We start from the raw sequence: 18691 nt of genomic DNA, 5'->3' as shown, positions 1-18691 counted from the left end.
CACGATATTCCTTCTGTAAACCGGTTTATCTGTAATATAACTATGTTCGCTTAAATGCTCTAGTCAGAAACCAACTGCTATTTTTAAGTTGAGCAGCTCTCTAAAAGGAACAGCTTAACTTTTTTTTTTTATTTGGGATAAAAATGCGATAGAATTTTATTAGATCAATGAGAATAAAGAGCACAAAGGACACATACTATAAATGGATTCATCTCAATAACAATATGATATATATGGGTAAAACTTTTCCAACTCTGAAAAACTAAAAGAATTTGTAGATTATTATTCTCGAAAGTAACTTTTTTGTAACTTCCTTTAGTCGAAAAGAAATAGGTAACCTAAGTTGCCAGCAAAAACACTTCAGTTTTTGCAACGGGGCTGCTACTATGATGATCTCGTGGAACAACACACCATTTTGGATGAAACATAACGACAAAACATATGTTAACAAAACTCATAATCACAACATTGACAAGCTTAAGTTGCAACTAAATTTTTTTTAAAAGGGATAAGGTGGTGGATGAGAGACGAGTGGAATAGCACCAGTCTTCTTCACCTCATTTTTTATAATAAACTGGCATAGTTATCTTGTTAATCTGCTACTTTAATCACGATCTGGATTTGATATTTTGTTGACTAAAGTAAAAACTATAATGTGAAATGAAAGCAATCCATCTACGATCTGACTTTTATTTTCTCCACCAAACACGTGTAAATCTTTACAATAGTAATTATAGTAAATCGGTGATTAATTATCCACCAACCAAAGTCACATACTTAACTATATTCCATTTCCCCCAAATTACACCAAATCTATCTCTCCCGTTCACCCTTCTCTTTGGAAAAAATAACCTCAGAGCTACCACCACCATTACAGTTACAAGCCAAATTAATAAGATATTAATTCCCTGATCTAATTTTAAAAAAAGGAAAAAAGAAGAAGAAAAATCATAATTATCTTGAAGAAATCGGCTCTTCTTTGATGGTTTCCAATACAGGCTTCCTTGACCTACAGGCAGCTAACCTATACTGAAACTCTGCCACCTGCAACCCCTCAACTCCATCCAAACTCAACCTCAGTGGACCTCGATCACCTTTACCATCTTGATCTTGATCATCATGACTTTCTTCCCCGCTCTCCACTCCTACCATTTCTCCTCCTTCGCGGCCGTTTTCGGGCAAGATCCTGACCTTGCCGCCAGATATGCGCTTGGCCGCTGAGTTGGCCGCCATGAAGAACACTGCCATGTCTGCGGCCGTGACTATAGAGCTGAGCCTCCTCATCGGGAACATGAGGTAAACATTGCCAAACTCCAACTCCTCGTCGGCACCGAGAGCGGAGAATCTGCGGCCTATGTGGAGAGACTGTGAGTTTGCTAAGAAGGTGCCTGGACACTCGAGCATGAGCTCCGCCGCTTTGATCGGTTCCCGGAACTGTCGAACGGCGCTGTTTGGGAAGATCACTCTTGCTGATTTGGAGCTCTTGATCAGAGGCGTGGCCAAAGTGCATGAGATGTAGTTTCCCATTCTAGACTTGTGACGAATTAAAATTGGTTAGAAGGTTGGTTTGGTTGGTTTGGGAGGAAAAACGTTGGGAGGGGGGCTATATATAGGGAAAGAGGGAGTCAATCAAAGTCGGAATATTTCATATTATAAAATTAATAAAAATAAAAATAAAATCATGTGCTTTTAAAAATAGGAGTTGTGGAAGTTTGTGTGTGGGTGTAACTTGTTTGGTATTTTACCAAAAAAGTTCAAAATATAAAAAAGAGGAAAGAAAAATGCGCGTCTGGGAAAAGGAGGCGAAGGAGCATGTGTTTCAAACTTTGATGCCTCGTGCCTCTTCCTCCTTGTCATGCGAATTTTCGCTGTGAATGCGTGTGGGGCCCAAAAATTACCTTCCACACTTTGAGAGTTTCCAGCTGTTGGTGGTGACTCACTGCCCTCAATTGTTTACTAGAAGCTTGGAAATTTTCTAGCAATTCATTTAATTAATTATTTAATAATGTCTTTTCATGGGTTTACTTTGGGCCAGATCCAACTGGAGGTGTCAACACGCACCAAAAGTACACCTTAATCATAGGAAACATGAGGGTTTAATGGTTTGCCTACCCTTGTCCTTTGCAGTTTATTTTTTCTGATTGAAGAACTTGCGCTTTAATTTCTTCATCCCACTGTTCAAGTTTACTTCTTGCTGATGATTTTCAACCATGGATGAAATTTTTTATTCTTTTATTTTTAAATTGGTGTCTTTTGGTTCTAATTAGTTATTATTATTCTATAATCTTCAGAATTTTGTGGTGTTGACCGTTTTAAATTCGACAGTTTCACAGTTTAGATAGTTCAAGAATTTGGAGTTTGGTAGACTAGTTTTCACTCCACCATAATCTCTTGGGTTTGATTATAAAAACTGAAACGTAAACTTAAAACTTGAAATACATAGTAGTTTATACACGAACAAATTAGGTTGGAATGTCTGCCATTTCATATTGTTTGTCGGTGGGCTTTCACACAAGCCATGCCTAACAGTTGAGAATGTGTCTTTGTGATGAATGATATATCTATGTTGGATGGGATCGCACAGTATATAGGACTGCAGATGAAGACCACATATACGTTAACGAAACAAAGAATGCAAGGTGTCATTGTTTCTTTATCGACATCGGACAGCCTATCTAATCCTATCCCAAACAATAATTAAGCCGCGCCCACTCAGAGAGAGTTTTTTTTCCCCAATTTACTCATTTATGTTGGAGTTTCATTGGAATATATTTATATTCAATGAGTTAACGATATTTAACCAACAAAACATGTGGTGCCCTAGCTAGCCAGTACATACTTTAAATTGGTCGCATGTCCACATCAAATTTATCTTTAAATTTGATTGTTGTAATGTTGCTATGGGCTAGGCCAAAAGAATTTGACAATATATTTACAAAAACAAAAGTAATAAATACAATAAAAAATGGATATTGTTCTTGTTATTTTCTTTGATAAGACGTGGGATTATTCTCTTATTTCGTATACAATCTTAATATTGGATGTATTTAGAGGTGTTAAATGAGTCCGACTAAAAAAAAAAACTCCCAACAATAACATGTCATTTTACTCATCAAATGTTTTGGTCAAACATGAGGGAGGCTAATGTTGACTAGAGTCTTCAAATTAAGAGGTCTAATTCGAGATTTCTTGCCAGCCCACAAGGCCTTGGATAAGAGCTTGTAAGCACGCTCCGACGGATGGAAATAATCCCAGAACAGAAACTCATTGGGATTTGGACAAAGCCCGTAGCCCTCCTTGCCGCACTGTATCATTCCCCCTAGAGTACCTTCCCCGCAACATGCACTCGATACGTCCGAAAACCCTACACATATAATCATAATTAGGATGTTAATTAATCAATGTCGTCTTAGTTTAGTATACAGAGTGATTAATTGATTTAAAGAACATTCCATACGGTAACGTGTAGGAGTGGCTCGAAAGTGTTGAACAATGTCATAGACTGCACCATAAACACTGAGCACACCGCGGTGCTTAGAAGGCATATCGTTGACCAAGCTTTCTAGACCCTTGTTGAATTTGTTGACCATAGCATTCATCTTCCCGTAACATCGATCAATGGGTGTGCCTGGCAAGAGGGCCCTGGCTGGGACACACCCAACAGGTCCCAGTGAAAATACGGAGACTCGGCGAGCGCCGAGTTTGTAAATTTGGTCCAAGAATTTTGAGACTTGCGTTAGCATGGCTTGCACATAGGCGTCGGGGTCAAGTTTTGGAGGGTCAATTGGGATGAAGTAGCTGAAGATGTCGTTGGAACCAGACTCGAACAAGAAGATGGAGTTTTGGACTAGGGTTTTGTTAACCTGGTTTTGCTCCACCAGTGTTTGGAATTGTCGTAATTGTTCCTGGAGTGAGGTCACGCCCTAGCATCCACATATATATAGGCGTGATTACATAAGATGTTTATGTTGTCAAAATTGTGAATTAAAACAGTACTTTATTAGATATTGATGGATATTATTACTCCAAATTCCATGGAAAGAGTATGATTTTTATTACCAAATCGCGATTTGTTGCCTGCAAAACACCACTGCCAGCACTGGCAAAGTTAATGCCATTGGAGGGATAATCTTTGAGGCTTCCATTGAGAACTTCAATCCGTGCCTCAAGATATGGTTTTTGAAGATCAATGCCCATGAATTGTGCTGCACATATATACATACAAAATAATATAAAACCATTTTCAAATAATTTAAGAAAATAACTTGATTAATATATTTGATGATAAAAATTAGTAATAATATAACTTAATTATAGGTAAGGTAGGCCTCACAAATGAAGTCAGCAACAGTTCTGCCATTAGTGAACCTGCCAGTTGGGTAGTGGAAGAAGGTTGAGCCGTAGGGGGGAAAATCTGCTTGAGCGGTGCTGTTCTTGTTGAAGTGGTTGTTTCCGGCGTCGAAGATTGAGTCTCCGAAGATGAAGATCCCAGAAACAACGTTAACACTGGACGGAGAATGTTTTGCCGAGGAAACAGATAAGAATATAGATGCAAGAAAGAAAACTAGTCTAACCATCATGATCAAGACCACTTGCACTTTCTCCATGTGCTATATATATATATATACATATACAAAGAACATATGAATTAGAGAAGGGAAAGGGAAAGCTATGCAGGCCATGAAAGAGGCGAAAAAGAAAGAAAGGAAGGTGAAGAAGTGGAGACAAATTATGAAACAGAATGCACGAGCATGGTGCGGTGTGCATCAAGAGCCTCATTTTTCATCAGTATTATTCAGTACCTTTATCAGTAGGTAGGTAGCTAGCCGCCACAAAACAAAGCTGTTTTTGTTAGACATTCGTTTCTCATTGATTTATAATTAATTAATTATCAATTTATTTTGTTCATCATACAACATTAGTTGCTCCATTCATATAATTCTATTTTGGATGGAAGAAGATCAGCTTGATCCATCCCTTCAATATAATCTAAACAAATTATCCAATTACTGTGTGCCTCTCTCTCTCTCTCTCTCTCTCTCTGTCTCTCTGTGGATTGAGTTTTGTAGATGGGACTTCTTTCGTCCTTCCGCTTTCAAAGCAATATTGTTTTAGCAAAACAAATAAAATGTTGCATTTACTTCTGTTTAAATGGTTGAGATTTTGCAAAGGACCCATTAGTGTAGTGGTTCTGGGTTCGAGTCTTAACATCTGTGTTGTGTGTGTGAGTTTAATATGCTATTGCCCATTTCAATAGGAAAGGTCCTCCAAAAAAAAAAAAGTTGAGATTTTAGAAACAAACAACAAAGGAAAGAGAGAATCCGCTGTGGAATGCGAGTTGGCTAAGGCAATGAGTCCATCCCATTGTACTCAAGTTTTAGTTCCTTCCATATAAATTAGATTAATTTAGAGTAATTTACATTATCATTTTTATTAATAAAAAAATCTAAATTCTTGATGTAACTTCTATTTGTTGTCTCATTTTCTTATTTTATCAGTCATCTTTATTTTCTTAAACTTCAATTAAATTAGAGGGTAGCCCACTTAAGCTAATAGTGCAGCCCAACTCCACAGACAGGCCTATGGCCTTTGCCGGCCATTTCATTCGCGACACATTCTCTCGCGATACGCACGTTTGACAAAGGAGGCCCAAAGGAAACGACAAGCGTTTAACCGGTAAATATTGCACGTCGTTTGTAATATCCAGCAGGCAACAGATACAAACAGACAGTCATCATCGACCTGGGCTTTCTGTCCCACATCCACGAGAACAGTAGTCAACAATAGGCTCCACACTCCCTCCCTTGGGTCACCATTTTATCTTAAGCTACAATCTTTCGGGCAGGCCAAAACGACGCGTTCCGAACCCGTCTTCTTGCGTTCTCACAGTTGGCTCTGTTGTGCGTGCCTGAGCGATGAGCAGTCAAGCAGTGGAAGACGACGCTCTGGTCAAAGCCACCAGAGCTACCGAAGCGCTTTACCTAGTTCGAGACACTTACTTTCCGCCCAACCCAGATGACAAAATCGCCAAATTGAATGCCGAATCCGATCTCGCTCTCAGCCTCCTCGATTCCATTCCTCCTGGTAATATTTCCATGTGCCCATTTCATTTTACCTATTGTGAAAACCATTTGAAAAGCTGTCCTTTTTGTGTTTTCAAGCTTATTTGTGCCTTTATCTTTGATGGGTTTTTCCTTGATATGCTTGTCTGAACTTTGGAGGACCAAATTTGGGCTACATTGGTTGAAATAGAAGTGTTTTTCGTTTCAATGATAATGCCTATAAATCTGGGATACTGACAAAACTAGTTTATGGTTGGTCTTATTTGGTTCTTTGGTTGTTTAAATTGTTGCACCGCAAATTTCTTTGTTATTTGGTTATATTTGTAATGTTTGCGCATGTCATTCAGTTTAATTGTCAAACATTATGTCCTTTACCAGAGCAAAGGAAACTTCCAGCACAGCGTGCAAAATACGAATATCTGAGAGGAAAGATATTGGATGTCTTACCGGACTATAGAAAAGAAGCAGAGGATCATCTCTCAAAAGCTGTAAGCAACAATGCGTTGTATTTTCCAGTATTTCAGCATGTTTGTAATGCTCAAGCCGAAGTTCACTTCCTGAAATAGATTAATCAACGCTGCAGGTCAAGTTGAATCCATCTCTTGCAGATGCTTGGCTATGTTTAGCTAACTGCATTTGGAAGAAGGGAGATCTATATTCAGCCAAGAACTGCTTTACTCTTGCACTAAGCAAGGTTGTCATTGATTTGATTTCTGTGTTTTCATCACAGTGACCTCTCAATTCATTTTACTGTAAGTTTTATGATAGCCACTTATTTTCGGTCTTGTACAGGGTCCAAACAAACAGATACTTTGTCAACTGTCCATGCTCGAAAGGAAAATGGCTCAAGGCAACCTTTTGTTTCTCAACTCATTTTTCCTGTTGTCTTTCATGGCGTGTGCGTCATTGTGCTTATCTAAATCTCATCCCTGTCTCTAGGTACTGATAATCAGGCAGAACTTGTTGATGAAAGCATTCAACATGCCAAGGAAGCCATAACTTTGGATGTGAAGGATGGGAATTCTTGGTGTAAGATCTCATATTCGACCATCTCAAAAAGTTCTATATTCTTCAACTTTGAGTAAGATTTATACTGGATATATCGTATGGCACATTACGCTTAGTTTGCTTTGCCATTTACCTTGGATGCTTGCTAGTCTCCTTTTGGTTCGCTTAGTTTGACTGGTAGATGATATCATTTCTCTTTGGGTTGCATATTGATGTACATCAACATCTTGTACATGCATAATAAAAATATTTTGAAGTGATTAAATTAAGCCCTTGTTTGGCTTCTACGCTTATTGTTTGAGATTAGTGTTTATTCTTTCTACCTAACATTGTCTAACCCTATTGACAGATAATCTTGGAAATGCATGTCTTACAAGTTTCTTTGTAACTGGAGCTTGGGACCACGCCAAACTTCTGAAGTCTTTGAAGGCATACCAAAATGCTGTAAGTGTGTAAAGTAAGAACTTCCTTAGAGGTCTGTTTCCTGTTAATGAGTCATCTGCGCTAATGGGTCATCTGCATGGGAGTCAAATGTACCAACCTCAGTGAGTGTGGCCAAGAATCTTTCTTGGGTCATCAAATTGGGGTTGGAGAGAAGGCACCAGTCAGACCGGTAGTATGGAAGATGTTCTGATTTTTAATATTACATATCAGGAAAAGGATGAAAGAATGAAGTCCAATCCAGATCTATATTTTAACTCTGCCACTGTAAGTTTATTTTTCCTTTTGATTTATGTAATCACTCACAAGTTCCTCTATTCAAAACAAATATAACATTGAGTTTCTGATTTTAGGTAAACAAATATCTAGAAAACTATGAAAGGGCCCTTACTGGATTTGAAGCTGCCGCTTTAAAGGATCCTGGTCTCAGTGCTATGGAGGAGGTTCAAAAGATTGTTAACCTTCTTGACAAGTTAGATAATTTGTTAAGGGTAATGCATTTCTCGTTGCAAGTTTTGTATTTTGGGGTCTTCAATGCGTTTTCCTCCCTTTTTAAGTAGTTTACTGGTTGAAAGACACCATTCTACAACATGTACTTGTTCTTATGGATTCTGTTCTGTTTCACAGGGACATGCTAGATCTAAACGACTTGCATCTTTAGCATCATCTCTGACTGCTGTGAACTGTATGCTTCCTTAATCTTTCATGTTTGTAGTTTATGGTGATTTGTGAATTTCACTGAATCTGCCCCATTGTCCTTTTTTATCGTGGGGATATACTGATTTTCCTTGTTTGCATCTTCTATAAGTGAACTCCTCGTACAGAAGAGCTACTGTAGATCTTCTGTCAGAGGGTCTGAACAAAGCAGTAGCACTAATAGGAAAAGTGTTATTCTTCATTAAGCATGAGAATGTTGCTCCACTGTAAGTCCTCTGGAAGCACCTTGCATATCTGCTTAAATACCTAAATTTATCTCTTTCATTCTGTTGCTAATATGTAGAACTGTGATGCAGTGTAATTAAAGTGCTTGATAATATGAACTTGCTCTGTGTGTGTGAGAGATTGCCGGGTGCTGAGTGCATCTGTATTTTTAGGTTTTTAGCTTTGTTCTTGACCATTTTATCCTCTCTCTCTCTCTCTCTCATTTTTAGGTATTATTTGGCATGTGATGCAAATCAAATATGCTTCGTTGTGTCCGTTTATGGCATTCAGTATGATTTGGTAAGAGTTAGCAGCTTAAGAATTAAATGAGAAATAGAAAGTACATGGTACTTTCTTTACATTCCAAATATGGATTTGTGTCTGACCTTTTTATGTATCGAGCAAACATGCTTTGTCTTTCATCATTTTAAGTGATTTAAGAGTCAAATTGAACCTTGTTCTCACAGATCAAAGAAGGAGATCAGCTGACAATATTGGACCCTTTTCATCGGCATGTGAATTTTTCTTGGAAAGAAAAGGTTCTTAATTTAACTAATTTGGACATTCTTTCGTTTTTGTTTGATTAAAAGATTGAGTAATAAAATAGATGCTAATTTGAATGCAGTCTTATTTGTGGATTTTAAGATTGTTGATTTTCATTAACAACGGTATTAATTATTTACCCACGTACATAACCATTCTGTTCTTGTTCCGATGCTATTGTCAGTTGTACCAGTTCAAATCATTTCGTGTGGATTTCATAGAACAAATGCTTGTAAATGGAAAGGCTCTGACTCCTCACCAAGCAGTCCGTACCTCAATTTATGCACAACACAAACCATGATAATGGTCTCGAGTGAAGTTTTTGTGAGTTGAGTACTTCTGTTGAGGTTTTGTTTGCCTGCTCTTGATTTTTTTTGCTGTAATGTTTGTGAATAGATTAGGGGATGAAGAAGGTAAAGGTACATGGGTAAAAGTTGTTGCCCAAGTTGAGAGAATAGAAAAATAGTATATTTTGATGGGTTTTTCGGTCGGCCTTGCATTTGGATGGAGCTTGCTCATGTTTGGATTGCACGTGGAAGAGAATCTACATTCAAAATGCGTTTCTCAATTATTTATTTTTGTCAATTTGAGCATATCAAACAGTTGAACCGTCGATTTATCTCCCTACACGCTGTGACGTGTGAAACTAATCCCAATTCAGATCCAACTTAATGCCATTCCAGCCACGGTTCCGTAAATATTTTTTAAAAAATTTATCTCATCGCACAGAAAATTAAAAATAGAAAATTAAAGAAAATAATGATATCCATTTCATCTACTTTCTAATTTTGGAGGGTAGGGGTATTTTGCAATTCTATTTGGGGACATTTTAATCCTAACATATTTTTGGATGAGATTATCAATTTTGTGGGCTGATATTTGAAGGTGTAGAACAATTATATGCGCGCTCCAAAGAGTCCAAAAGTGCCAATGTCATTTGACTTTTACATTTTACTGTTCTCTTGCATGTGGTTTGTTTAGCAAGAAAATGATTGGAATTAAGAAAATGAGATCAATGGATGGGGTTACATGGGTTTGAACTTTGATGGAGGACTTCTCTCAAGTTGTGCTCAAGTAATTTTATTTTGCATGGTGATAATGACTAAGGTTATTCTTGTAAAGCCATTAGGTTTAGCTTAAACTATTTGACTTTTTTCTTGATCAAAACCAAATCAAACCAGCCATTACGGTCCAAATCAACTAACTGGTTTAATCAGTTTGGCATGATTGATGCCCAACCATTTTGATATTTGAGAATCTACATAAAAATGAAACAACCTGACTTTGTAACATACAAAATGCAGAGTCAACCTTAAGTATCAGGACATGGCGGACTCCGTTGCAATGAATGGTGGCGATGGCCTGAACAGCTACAAGCAGAATTCCAAGTTCCAGGTTTATATATGTCTCTCCCACTAAAACCAGGCTAGCTAACTGTTTATATTCCAAGAGACTCATATATTGTTTTTTATCCCTTGAAAAGTCGAGATGAAGTATGAATTTGTGATGATGAAAATATATAACTGACTTTGATGGTAGGGAGAGTGGTTTGATGAAGCAAAGGTCTTGTTGAGAAATAGCATCCGAGAAAAGCTCACAATTCATAAAAATTCCAATGCCACCACTATCACACCAGTATTTAAAATTGCAGACCTTGGATGTTCAGTTGGACCCAACACCTTTGCTTGTGTCCGTCCGGACCCTCATAGAAGCTGTGAAGCTTGAGTTCAAAGCTCAGGGCTTTGAAACCCAATTGCCAGAATTCCCAGTCTTCTTCAACGATCATGTTGCCAACGACTTCAACACTCTGTTTAAAGCCTTCCCAATTGACAGGACTTACATGGCAGCCGGAGTTCCGGGTTCTTTCCATGGCCGGCTATTTCCTAAGGCCTCAATGAACTTAATGCACTCCTCTTTTGCAGTTCAATGGCTCACTAGGGTTCCCCAAGAAGTCACTAAAGAAGTGTCTCCGGCTTGGAACAAGGGAAGAATTACGTACGCGAGGAATGAATCCAGTAAAGTTGAAGAGGCTTATGCTGCTCAGTTTGCGAGGGACATGAAGGCTTTCTTCACTGCAAGGTCAGCAGAACTGGCGGATGATGGGTTGCTGGCCATTCTCATGCCCTGCAGGCCAGAGCCAAGCCTCCCTTCAGAGTCAACGCTCATGAATATCTTGGAGTGTTTGGGAGATGCACTTGCAGATATGGTCAAAGAGGTAAAGGCCAGGCTCAAATTAAGTACTAATATCAATTTGCTACATAATTTGTTATTTTCCCGTTTCTGTACTTTTCTTTTTGATACAAGCAATCCGAACTTGGTGCAAGGAGATGGGCTCACTACCCTGACCAACTGGCTCAACCCACATCTACGACCATTTCTGTCTTTTACTTGTGCTTTTAGTTAATGGCCGTATATTTGGTAATTGATTGCAGAGCTTGTTAAGTGAGGCTGCTGTGGACTCGTTCAATCTACCCATTTACGTTCCAAGTGCTAGTGAAGTTGAAGGAGTGATACTGTTGGGTACGAAAAACAAAAACTTGGTTGTAGTATTGAGAGGCCGGAGGAAATGCGCTTCCCAGCAAAGCTTTCTAGTGCTGAGTAGGTTCGAGTTTCCTGCTTTCATGCAAGAGCTGCAATGGAAGACATCCTGTGCAAGCATTTCGGATCCGACCTCAATGTTGATGAACTTTTCAAGAGATATTCGGACAAGCTTGAAGAATTCTCCAAGTCACCTCGGTTTGCTCGCATTAAGAACTTGGCAAATTTGAATGTCCTTGTTAAGCGCAATTAGTCTGCTGTAAAAGTAATTTATTTTGTTTGTGATGATATTGTTTGTTGAATCTGAATATAAGCATAAGCTAAGATGCTTTGTCCTGTTTAAGGGGCTTACAAGTTGAGTAGTTAAAAGAAATTATTCTTCCATTCAAGGTTCTATATTCGATTTCTCTTTTAATATTACTTGTATCAAAATAAAATAAAAGTCCTGTCCTGTCCACCAAGTGAACTGATCAGCAGCTGTTAACACTGTGATATGTTACAGAGGAGGTAGGTGACATAGAACAAGACCCGTAAAATGTTGCATGCTTGTCTAAACAAACATTATTTACAACCCATAAAACAATTGAGGTTTAAGGACCAATAGGGCTGAGGTGGGTGGCATCTATTTTTTATTATTAATTATTGGGGCATCTAATCCCAAAATGTGATTGTTTAAGAGTGCTGTTGTAAAGGATCCACTTGTACACTAATTTTGAGTAATTAGGTAAAGTTTTGGGTTCGAGTCTTAGTATTTGTGTAGTGTGTGTGAGTTTAGTATATTATCGTACCTCTCAATAAAAAAGAGTGTTGCTATTTCTACTCTCTCGTCCTATTTTTTCACTCACCATGTAAATTTGAGAAAACACAATCCTTCCTTTCCACCCACCATTATTCCTAAAATAATCATTTCTTTTCACCCACCATTATTCCTAAAATACCCTTTAATTATTAATTCACTTAAACTCACTTTGCTAGTCTCTCCTAATTCCCACCTCTAAGAACTCAATTCTCTTTCCTCATCGACATTGCGCTAGTGTGGTTCTTTGCCTAGTATACCTCACTCACTGTCTAGACCTATCACAAGGCAAATGATAGATTCCTATTTTTCATATATAATCTACTCTATTTGCATTATTTTCATGTGAAATTGGTAAGTTTAATGTGTTTAGTGAAGATTTTATAGGCAACCATTCCTAGCAAGGATTTGGAGCTAAAACTATGATTTTGGAAGCTTAAGGGATCAAAATAGGTAGAATTATTAACTCAACGAAATCTCAAGAACTCACTTTGTCATTTCATAAAACACGTAGAGTGCATCTGTACATGTGTCAATTTATACCAACAATTGGTCTCAATGACCAACGCCAGAGAGTTTGAGTTAGAAAAGTTACCATTATTTTTTGGAGCTGAATTCGTATGTAGTTGTTGCCTGTGCAGCCGTCGAGATCAGATGTCAAAATCTATCGGTTTTTGCTGATGAGCAAGCAAAATGCATACATACATGGAGGTGGTGGTATTGACTTCTTTTATTCAATTTATTGGGTTGATTCAATGATAAAGGAAAATGGTCAGTATCTTTGTATTACAATGGGTTATGAAGAAGAATTCTTTGATGAATTTGTTGAAGCACACAAACCTTGCCTAAACTAAACGATCTCATGTATTTGCCTACTTTTGGTGCTTATGGTCTATCAAGCGTCGCTGACATACGGAGAAACTTGTAGATTATAATGGGCTGGAATTGAATTAATGTCACCTGGGCCTATCTAGTCTTGCCAAGATCCGCTTAAACCGTAGTCCTATTCTCCTATTTTTTTTTTCTACCCAAGCTCAATTTCCTAATTCCTTTTTTGAGTTGGAGTTAATTTTTTCCAAATAACAGCTGCACCTTTTCTCTTTTATCAAAGTGGGTTTTGACTTTCTCAATATTCCTATTATTCCTCTACTTCATAATTAGATAGTGTCTTTTCTTATTTTTGGAGGATTTCCTTGGCTTATAAATATAAAGCTTTAACCTAAGAGTCGGGACCATCTTTTCTACCATATACTTTTCACCATATTTCACTACACCCACAAATATATCAGAGAGCGAGCCAATTGTTTGCTGTTGCAGTGCTTTTGGAGCTTACGAAGGTGTTGCTATGGAGAATCTGAAGATCAAGCCCATCGGCCAAATTGGTTTCACGACAACAATTATTTTGTTTTTGTTTTCTTTTGTTATGAACTAATTTTCCTTATTAGGGCTACGATGTAGCCTAATCCTGAATACTTAATTTTTATGGTTATATTAATTTCTGATTATTATTCCATGTTGATTATTTGTTACTGTTCTTAATGCTTTAAATATTTAGCTAATATTTAATTGATGATCCAAACGGAGACTGAGAGGAGATGTTTGGTGTTTGCTTCTCATAAAAAATATAATGTCTTGAATGAGTGCTCGAGAGGGACTAACATGACTCATACAGTTTTCTTGCAGGTTCTTATAGAATTTAATGAGTTTTTGATTTTCTAAATCCGTTGCTCAAGAGAGAATGGATTGTTAATTAATAATACTTTTAGTTGAGCCCAAGAGAGGATATCAAATGAATTATGAGAAACCAATTGTCAACATGGATAGTAATGAGGGTTAATTGGCTATAAGAATTAAGTGGAATTGATTATGGTGAAATCAGATGCTCTAGTATCTAATCAACTTGATTTTCCACCGTTAATTAAATTACTATTTTTCATATTTGTTTTAGTTTAGTTTAATAAATCAATCATTTTCATTAATCAATTGTTCAAATAAATTTATAAATAAATCATAATTGGTACTTAAAAGGAAATTACACTTTTTGTGGGAACTACACTTCACTTGTCTCTATATTACTTGTGCGGATTGTGCCCTTGCAATAATTTCACAACAGCAAACCTCAATGTCGTTCCACCATCCCAATCAAAGGCTCCAATTCTCCAATTTAAAACTTGTTTGGAATTCTCAAATCCCATCATGATATGATCCATATGTGTAGGCTGCAATTGGAGACAATATATTGGTATTGTTTCCAATTAATTGCAACACTTGCACATAGAAAAGGAAAAGGACCAAATTCAGAGTTTAATAACAAGATGAAAATGAAAACCCAATTCTTGTGAGCATTGACAAGAAGAACTCATCGCACCTGCAACGGAAAATTAAAACTTAACATCGAAACCCCACCCTCGACACTCCCCATTCTTATGTTCCTTGAAATTCTTGAAATTTTCATTTGTTTTCATGATCTGGGAGGTGTGTTAAAGGAAAGATAGACAGAGGAACAAGCAACCCAGAAACCCAGAAAGTTTAAAGGAAGAAAGAACCATGTCTTTGGTGTTTGTTTGTGATGAGAAGATGAGAGCGAGGAAAGGGAGGAGAAGAGAGAGACAAGAAGAAAACGACACTGCTAAACCCAGTTTAGAAATATAAATATAAAAAATAATTAAAAGCTGACATGTCCGAGAAATGCAGGAAAATTTGAGGTTTTTTTTTCTAAGTCATTAGAACTCATTTTATAAAGAAGTAAATTTGTATTTAAAATTTTAAAGTGAGAAAATACAACCTTTCCTCAATTATATTAATCTTTCTTCACTGATTGGCTAGCACTTGGATGGACCACATGGCATGGTCGACCTCACATGCGTTCCAGGTGTCCTCTATGATGATAAGTGCGTTAGTTTCAAGTTCTAAATAAACACATAGTTTTGGATGTTTTCAAAAGCACTCAGTATGTGTAAGGAAGTTGTCTGAAAGTATAAACCAAAAAAGTTATAAGAAAGAGATTCAACGTCTACTGCTACCACATAACAGATCCCCATCACCATAACCATAGTCATACTGTAGAGAGCTAGAGAGAGATGGATGCAGTGAATGAAGGAACTGGACCACAAAGCTACACCCAGAACTCCTCCTATCAGGTTTTTTTCCTTTTCTTTTTTTATATTTTATTTTATTTTTCAAGATGTTAATCGATGTCCTGGTTTTTACAACAGAGGGGAGCTTTGGAAGCTGCTCAAGAAATTATCAAAGAGGAAATAGCTGAGAAGCTTGACATCAAACAACTAATTGCTTCCGATTCTTTAAACACATTTCGTATTGCAGACTTAGGCTGTGCTACTGGACCCAATACATTTCTTGCAGTGCAGACCATACTAGAAGCTGTTCAACCCAAATTAGGGTCACAAAATTCCCAAACATTCCCAGAATTTCAGGTGTTCTTCAGTGATCTAGTCTCCAATGATTTCAACACTCTGTTTAAATCACTCCCACCCCAAAGCCAAAGACCCTACTTTGCAGCTGGGGTGCCTGGTTCTTTTCACGGTCCCTTGTTTCCCAAGGCTTCCCTTCATTTTGTACACTCATCTTGTGCACTCAATTGGCTTTCACAAGTGCCGAAACCGGTCGCCGAAAGAACCTCCTCTGCATGGAATGCAGGGAAGATTCTCTACAGCAGCAGAGAAGTTACAGAGGCTTATTCTTGTCAATTTGCTAATGATATGGGGTTGTTTTTGCAAGCAAGAGCAAATGAACTTGTGGGTGGAGGGCTGATGGCACTAGTTATACCAGGTCTGCCTGTTGGAATTTTGTTCTCTGAAACCAGAAGTGCTTTGGAGTTTGAACTTTTGGGATCAACCCTGATGGGCATGGCCAACATGGTAATTAATCAGTTCATTGTTATTTTCTTTATTTAATACAAGTGATAATTTAATTACTCTAAATTAATTTAATTTAGAGAGAAGAAATTCGAACTTAGGTCTAAGAGGGCGTGGACTCATTGCCAAGATGAACTGACCTAACCAACATTTGCGTTCATGGTCATTTTCATAAAGACACAAAAGATGTATTTGTATTTTGAAATATTTGATTTCTAATTGGTGGCCGTGTACTGCATGCAGGGATTGGTGAGCAAGGAGAAAGTGGACTGTTTCAACTTGCCTGTATATTTTCCATCACTTGAAGAGTTGAAGGCAATCATAGAGAGAAACAGAGAGTATAAGATAGAGAAAATGGAGGCAATAAGCCACCCAAAGATGAAGACTGAGCCTAAACAGTGTATTTCAGGCATAAAGGCTGTGTTTGAGGGAATCATTGGGAAACATTTTGGAAGTAATGTCACTGAGGAACTGTTTGAGCAGTGCTCCATCAAAGCCGCAAAGCCTTCAGTTCTTCTTCTGGACACAGATATGCCGACACTTCATGTGCTTCTTGTAATTCTCAAGCGCAATGGGAATGGCAATGCCTAAGATTTGATGTTATTGGGTGTTTTCAGAAACAAATGAGTTCACCTTGTGTGGCTTAAGATTTTTGCTCTCTGGCACGGCCCACGGGCATTATACCAACAATAATCGAACCAGAACAATGTTTTTTTTGTTTGTTTAGGCCCCTAAAGACAGAAGAAACAAGATAGGCCCAAAGGACAAACGGGCACTTAAGTTTAGGCCCAACAACCTGAAGCCCAAATATAGAAACAAACACCGCAATCCAAATCAAAACTAAAAGTGCTCATGTAGAATTCTATAGTGAGGGACTCATCAGGTTTGCGATTATATATCGAAAGTAGCTTGACAAGCCTTGCAATGCATCTCTCTCATCTCTGCATGATTAATATATTTGTTTAGGTTTAATTTGCTACTGGTTAAACTTGATCTCGAGTTATAATCACATCAACCATGGAGAATATCCTCCTTCCTTTATCTATAATCGTTCCCACGTCATTCATCGTGGCTCTCATTTTTCATGCTTTCAAGTTCAAATTATCCAATGCTTCTTCCAAAGCCAATCTTCCTCCAGGAAGTTTTGGATGGCCAATTATCGGTGAAACCTTTGCCTTCCTTAACCAGACACAGGAAAAGTTTGCAGGGTACAGAATGTAAAAGCACCCTCCGAAACTCTTCAAAACCAACATATTGGGGGAGCCAACTGTGGTGTCTTGTGGCAATGCCGGTCACAAATTCATTTCTTCCAAAGAGGAAAAGCTGTTTCTGTCATGGAAACCACAGTCCATGCAGAAGCTCTTCCGCTCTTCCGCTCTTCCTATAAAAAAGTTGCTTCGGCGCCCACATCACGAGCAGAGGTTTTCTCAAAACTGAAGCTGTGGTTCGAAACGCAGTGAGTATGGATTGTATGGTTCAGGAACATTTGAAGCTTCACTGGGACGGCAAAAGCAGAGTTGAGGTGTATCACCTGGCTCAGCTACTTGTGATGACTCTATCATCTAGCTTCTTTACTGGACTCCAAGACAATCAAGAGCGCAGTGCAAAGCTTACCAGATTGACCAATGTCATCACTTCAGGGCCGCATACTACTCCTCTGAATGTATGCTGCTGAATAAGGAGAAGAAAGCAGCTATGTCCAGTGGTGCCAATGAGATCAAAATAAATGACATCATGTCTCATTTGCTGTTTAATCCGGATCCCACTGGGCGGTTCATGCCAGAGAATGAAGTTGCTGATAAAGTTATGGGCTTGATGATGGGTGGATTTCACTCGCCTTCCATGGCTACAAGTTTCCTTGTCAAATATCTTGGTGAAGGACCTGACATTTGTGACAAAGTCCAAACAGGTATTTATATTAGTTAATATTGATAACTTAAATTAATTCATTAATTACTAAAGATTTGGAATTAACCCTGCATATTGCAAGGTCAAAAGAATCTGGGTGAGCGTGGCACTTGAAGTGATGAGGCTAGTACCACCTCTCAAGGAACATTCAGAGAGGGTCATTACTGACTTCACCTATGAAGACTATACAATTCCACAAGGGTAGAAGGTGTATTGGTCCGCAAGCAGCACAAACAAAAACACCGAGAATTTCGGTGCACCGGAAGTGTTTGACACGAGCAGGTTTGAGAATGGAAAAGCTCCACAGGCTCACTCTAACTTCCCATTTGGCAGCGGTCCTCGAATTTGTCCTGGAAAAGAATACGCGAGACTCCAGCTTCTCTGTTTCTTGCATCGCCTCGTTACTAGGTACAAATTTCAAGTGTTGAATCCATGCGCCAAGATTGCAGGCGGCATGAACCCTGTACCAGAAGAAGGGTTTCACATTCGCCTCCAACCTTATATATGGCGTGGGGGTAATTGAGTCGTTTTCACAATAATCCCCTGCCTCCAACCTTGCATATTTTTAATACTAGAATATGATTTCATGTCATGCTTTC

At 38.2% G+C, this 18691-nt stretch overlaps 4 protein-coding genes and 2 pseudogenes across 4 annotated transcripts; 4 read left to right on the top strand and 2 right to left on the bottom strand.

The window, feature by feature from the left end:
- Positions 657-1620, bottom strand: LOC18793618. The gene has a single exon (XM_007225842.2). The coding sequence runs from the start codon at positions 1525-1527 to the stop codon at positions 955-957; it is 573 nt and encodes a 190-aa protein (XP_007225904.1). The 5' UTR covers positions 1528-1620; the 3' UTR covers positions 657-954.
- LOC18792743 (GDSL esterase/lipase 6) lies at positions 3014-4620 on the bottom strand. Its single transcript, XM_020555249.1, has 4 exons — positions 4334-4620; positions 4060-4205; positions 3458-3923; positions 3014-3364 (listed from the first exon to the last, which is right to left on the bottom strand). The coding sequence occupies exons 1-4, from the start codon at positions 4605-4607 to the stop codon at positions 3126-3128; spliced, it is 1125 nt and encodes a 374-aa protein (XP_020410838.1). The 5' UTR covers positions 4608-4620; the 3' UTR covers positions 3014-3125.
- LOC18792569 (tetratricopeptide repeat protein 5) lies at positions 5762-9588 on the top strand. The gene is made up of 13 exons (XM_007226333.2): positions 5762-6084; positions 6441-6550; positions 6646-6756; positions 6855-6912; positions 7002-7091; positions 7420-7514; positions 7725-7778; positions 7865-8002; positions 8139-8196; positions 8320-8434; positions 8663-8732; positions 8900-8971; positions 9160-9588. Exons 1-13 carry the CDS (start codon positions 5916-5918, stop codon positions 9274-9276), a joined length of 1257 nt encoding a protein of 418 aa, XP_007226395.1. The 5' UTR covers positions 5762-5915; the 3' UTR covers positions 9277-9588.
- Positions 10159-11743, top strand: LOC18792559 (annotated as a pseudogene).
- LOC18793034 (probable S-adenosylmethionine-dependent methyltransferase At5g38780) lies at positions 15262-16837 on the top strand. The gene is made up of 3 exons (XM_007226149.2): positions 15262-15449; positions 15525-16187; positions 16428-16837. Exons 1-3 carry the CDS (start codon positions 15390-15392, stop codon positions 16773-16775), a joined length of 1071 nt encoding a protein of 356 aa, XP_007226211.1. The 5' UTR covers positions 15262-15389; the 3' UTR covers positions 16776-16837.
- On the top strand, positions 17001-18630 carry LOC18793357 (annotated as a pseudogene).

The sequence above is a fragment of the Prunus persica genome, chromosome G1 (genome assembly GCF_000346465.2).
Source record: "Prunus persica cultivar Lovell chromosome G1, Prunus_persica_NCBIv2, whole genome shotgun sequence".
In the NCBI taxonomy this organism is placed as follows: domain Eukaryota; kingdom Viridiplantae; phylum Streptophyta; class Magnoliopsida; order Rosales; family Rosaceae; genus Prunus; species Prunus persica.
Note: the sequence above shows the minus strand (reverse complement) of the source record. Positions and strands in the feature narration are given on the sequence as shown.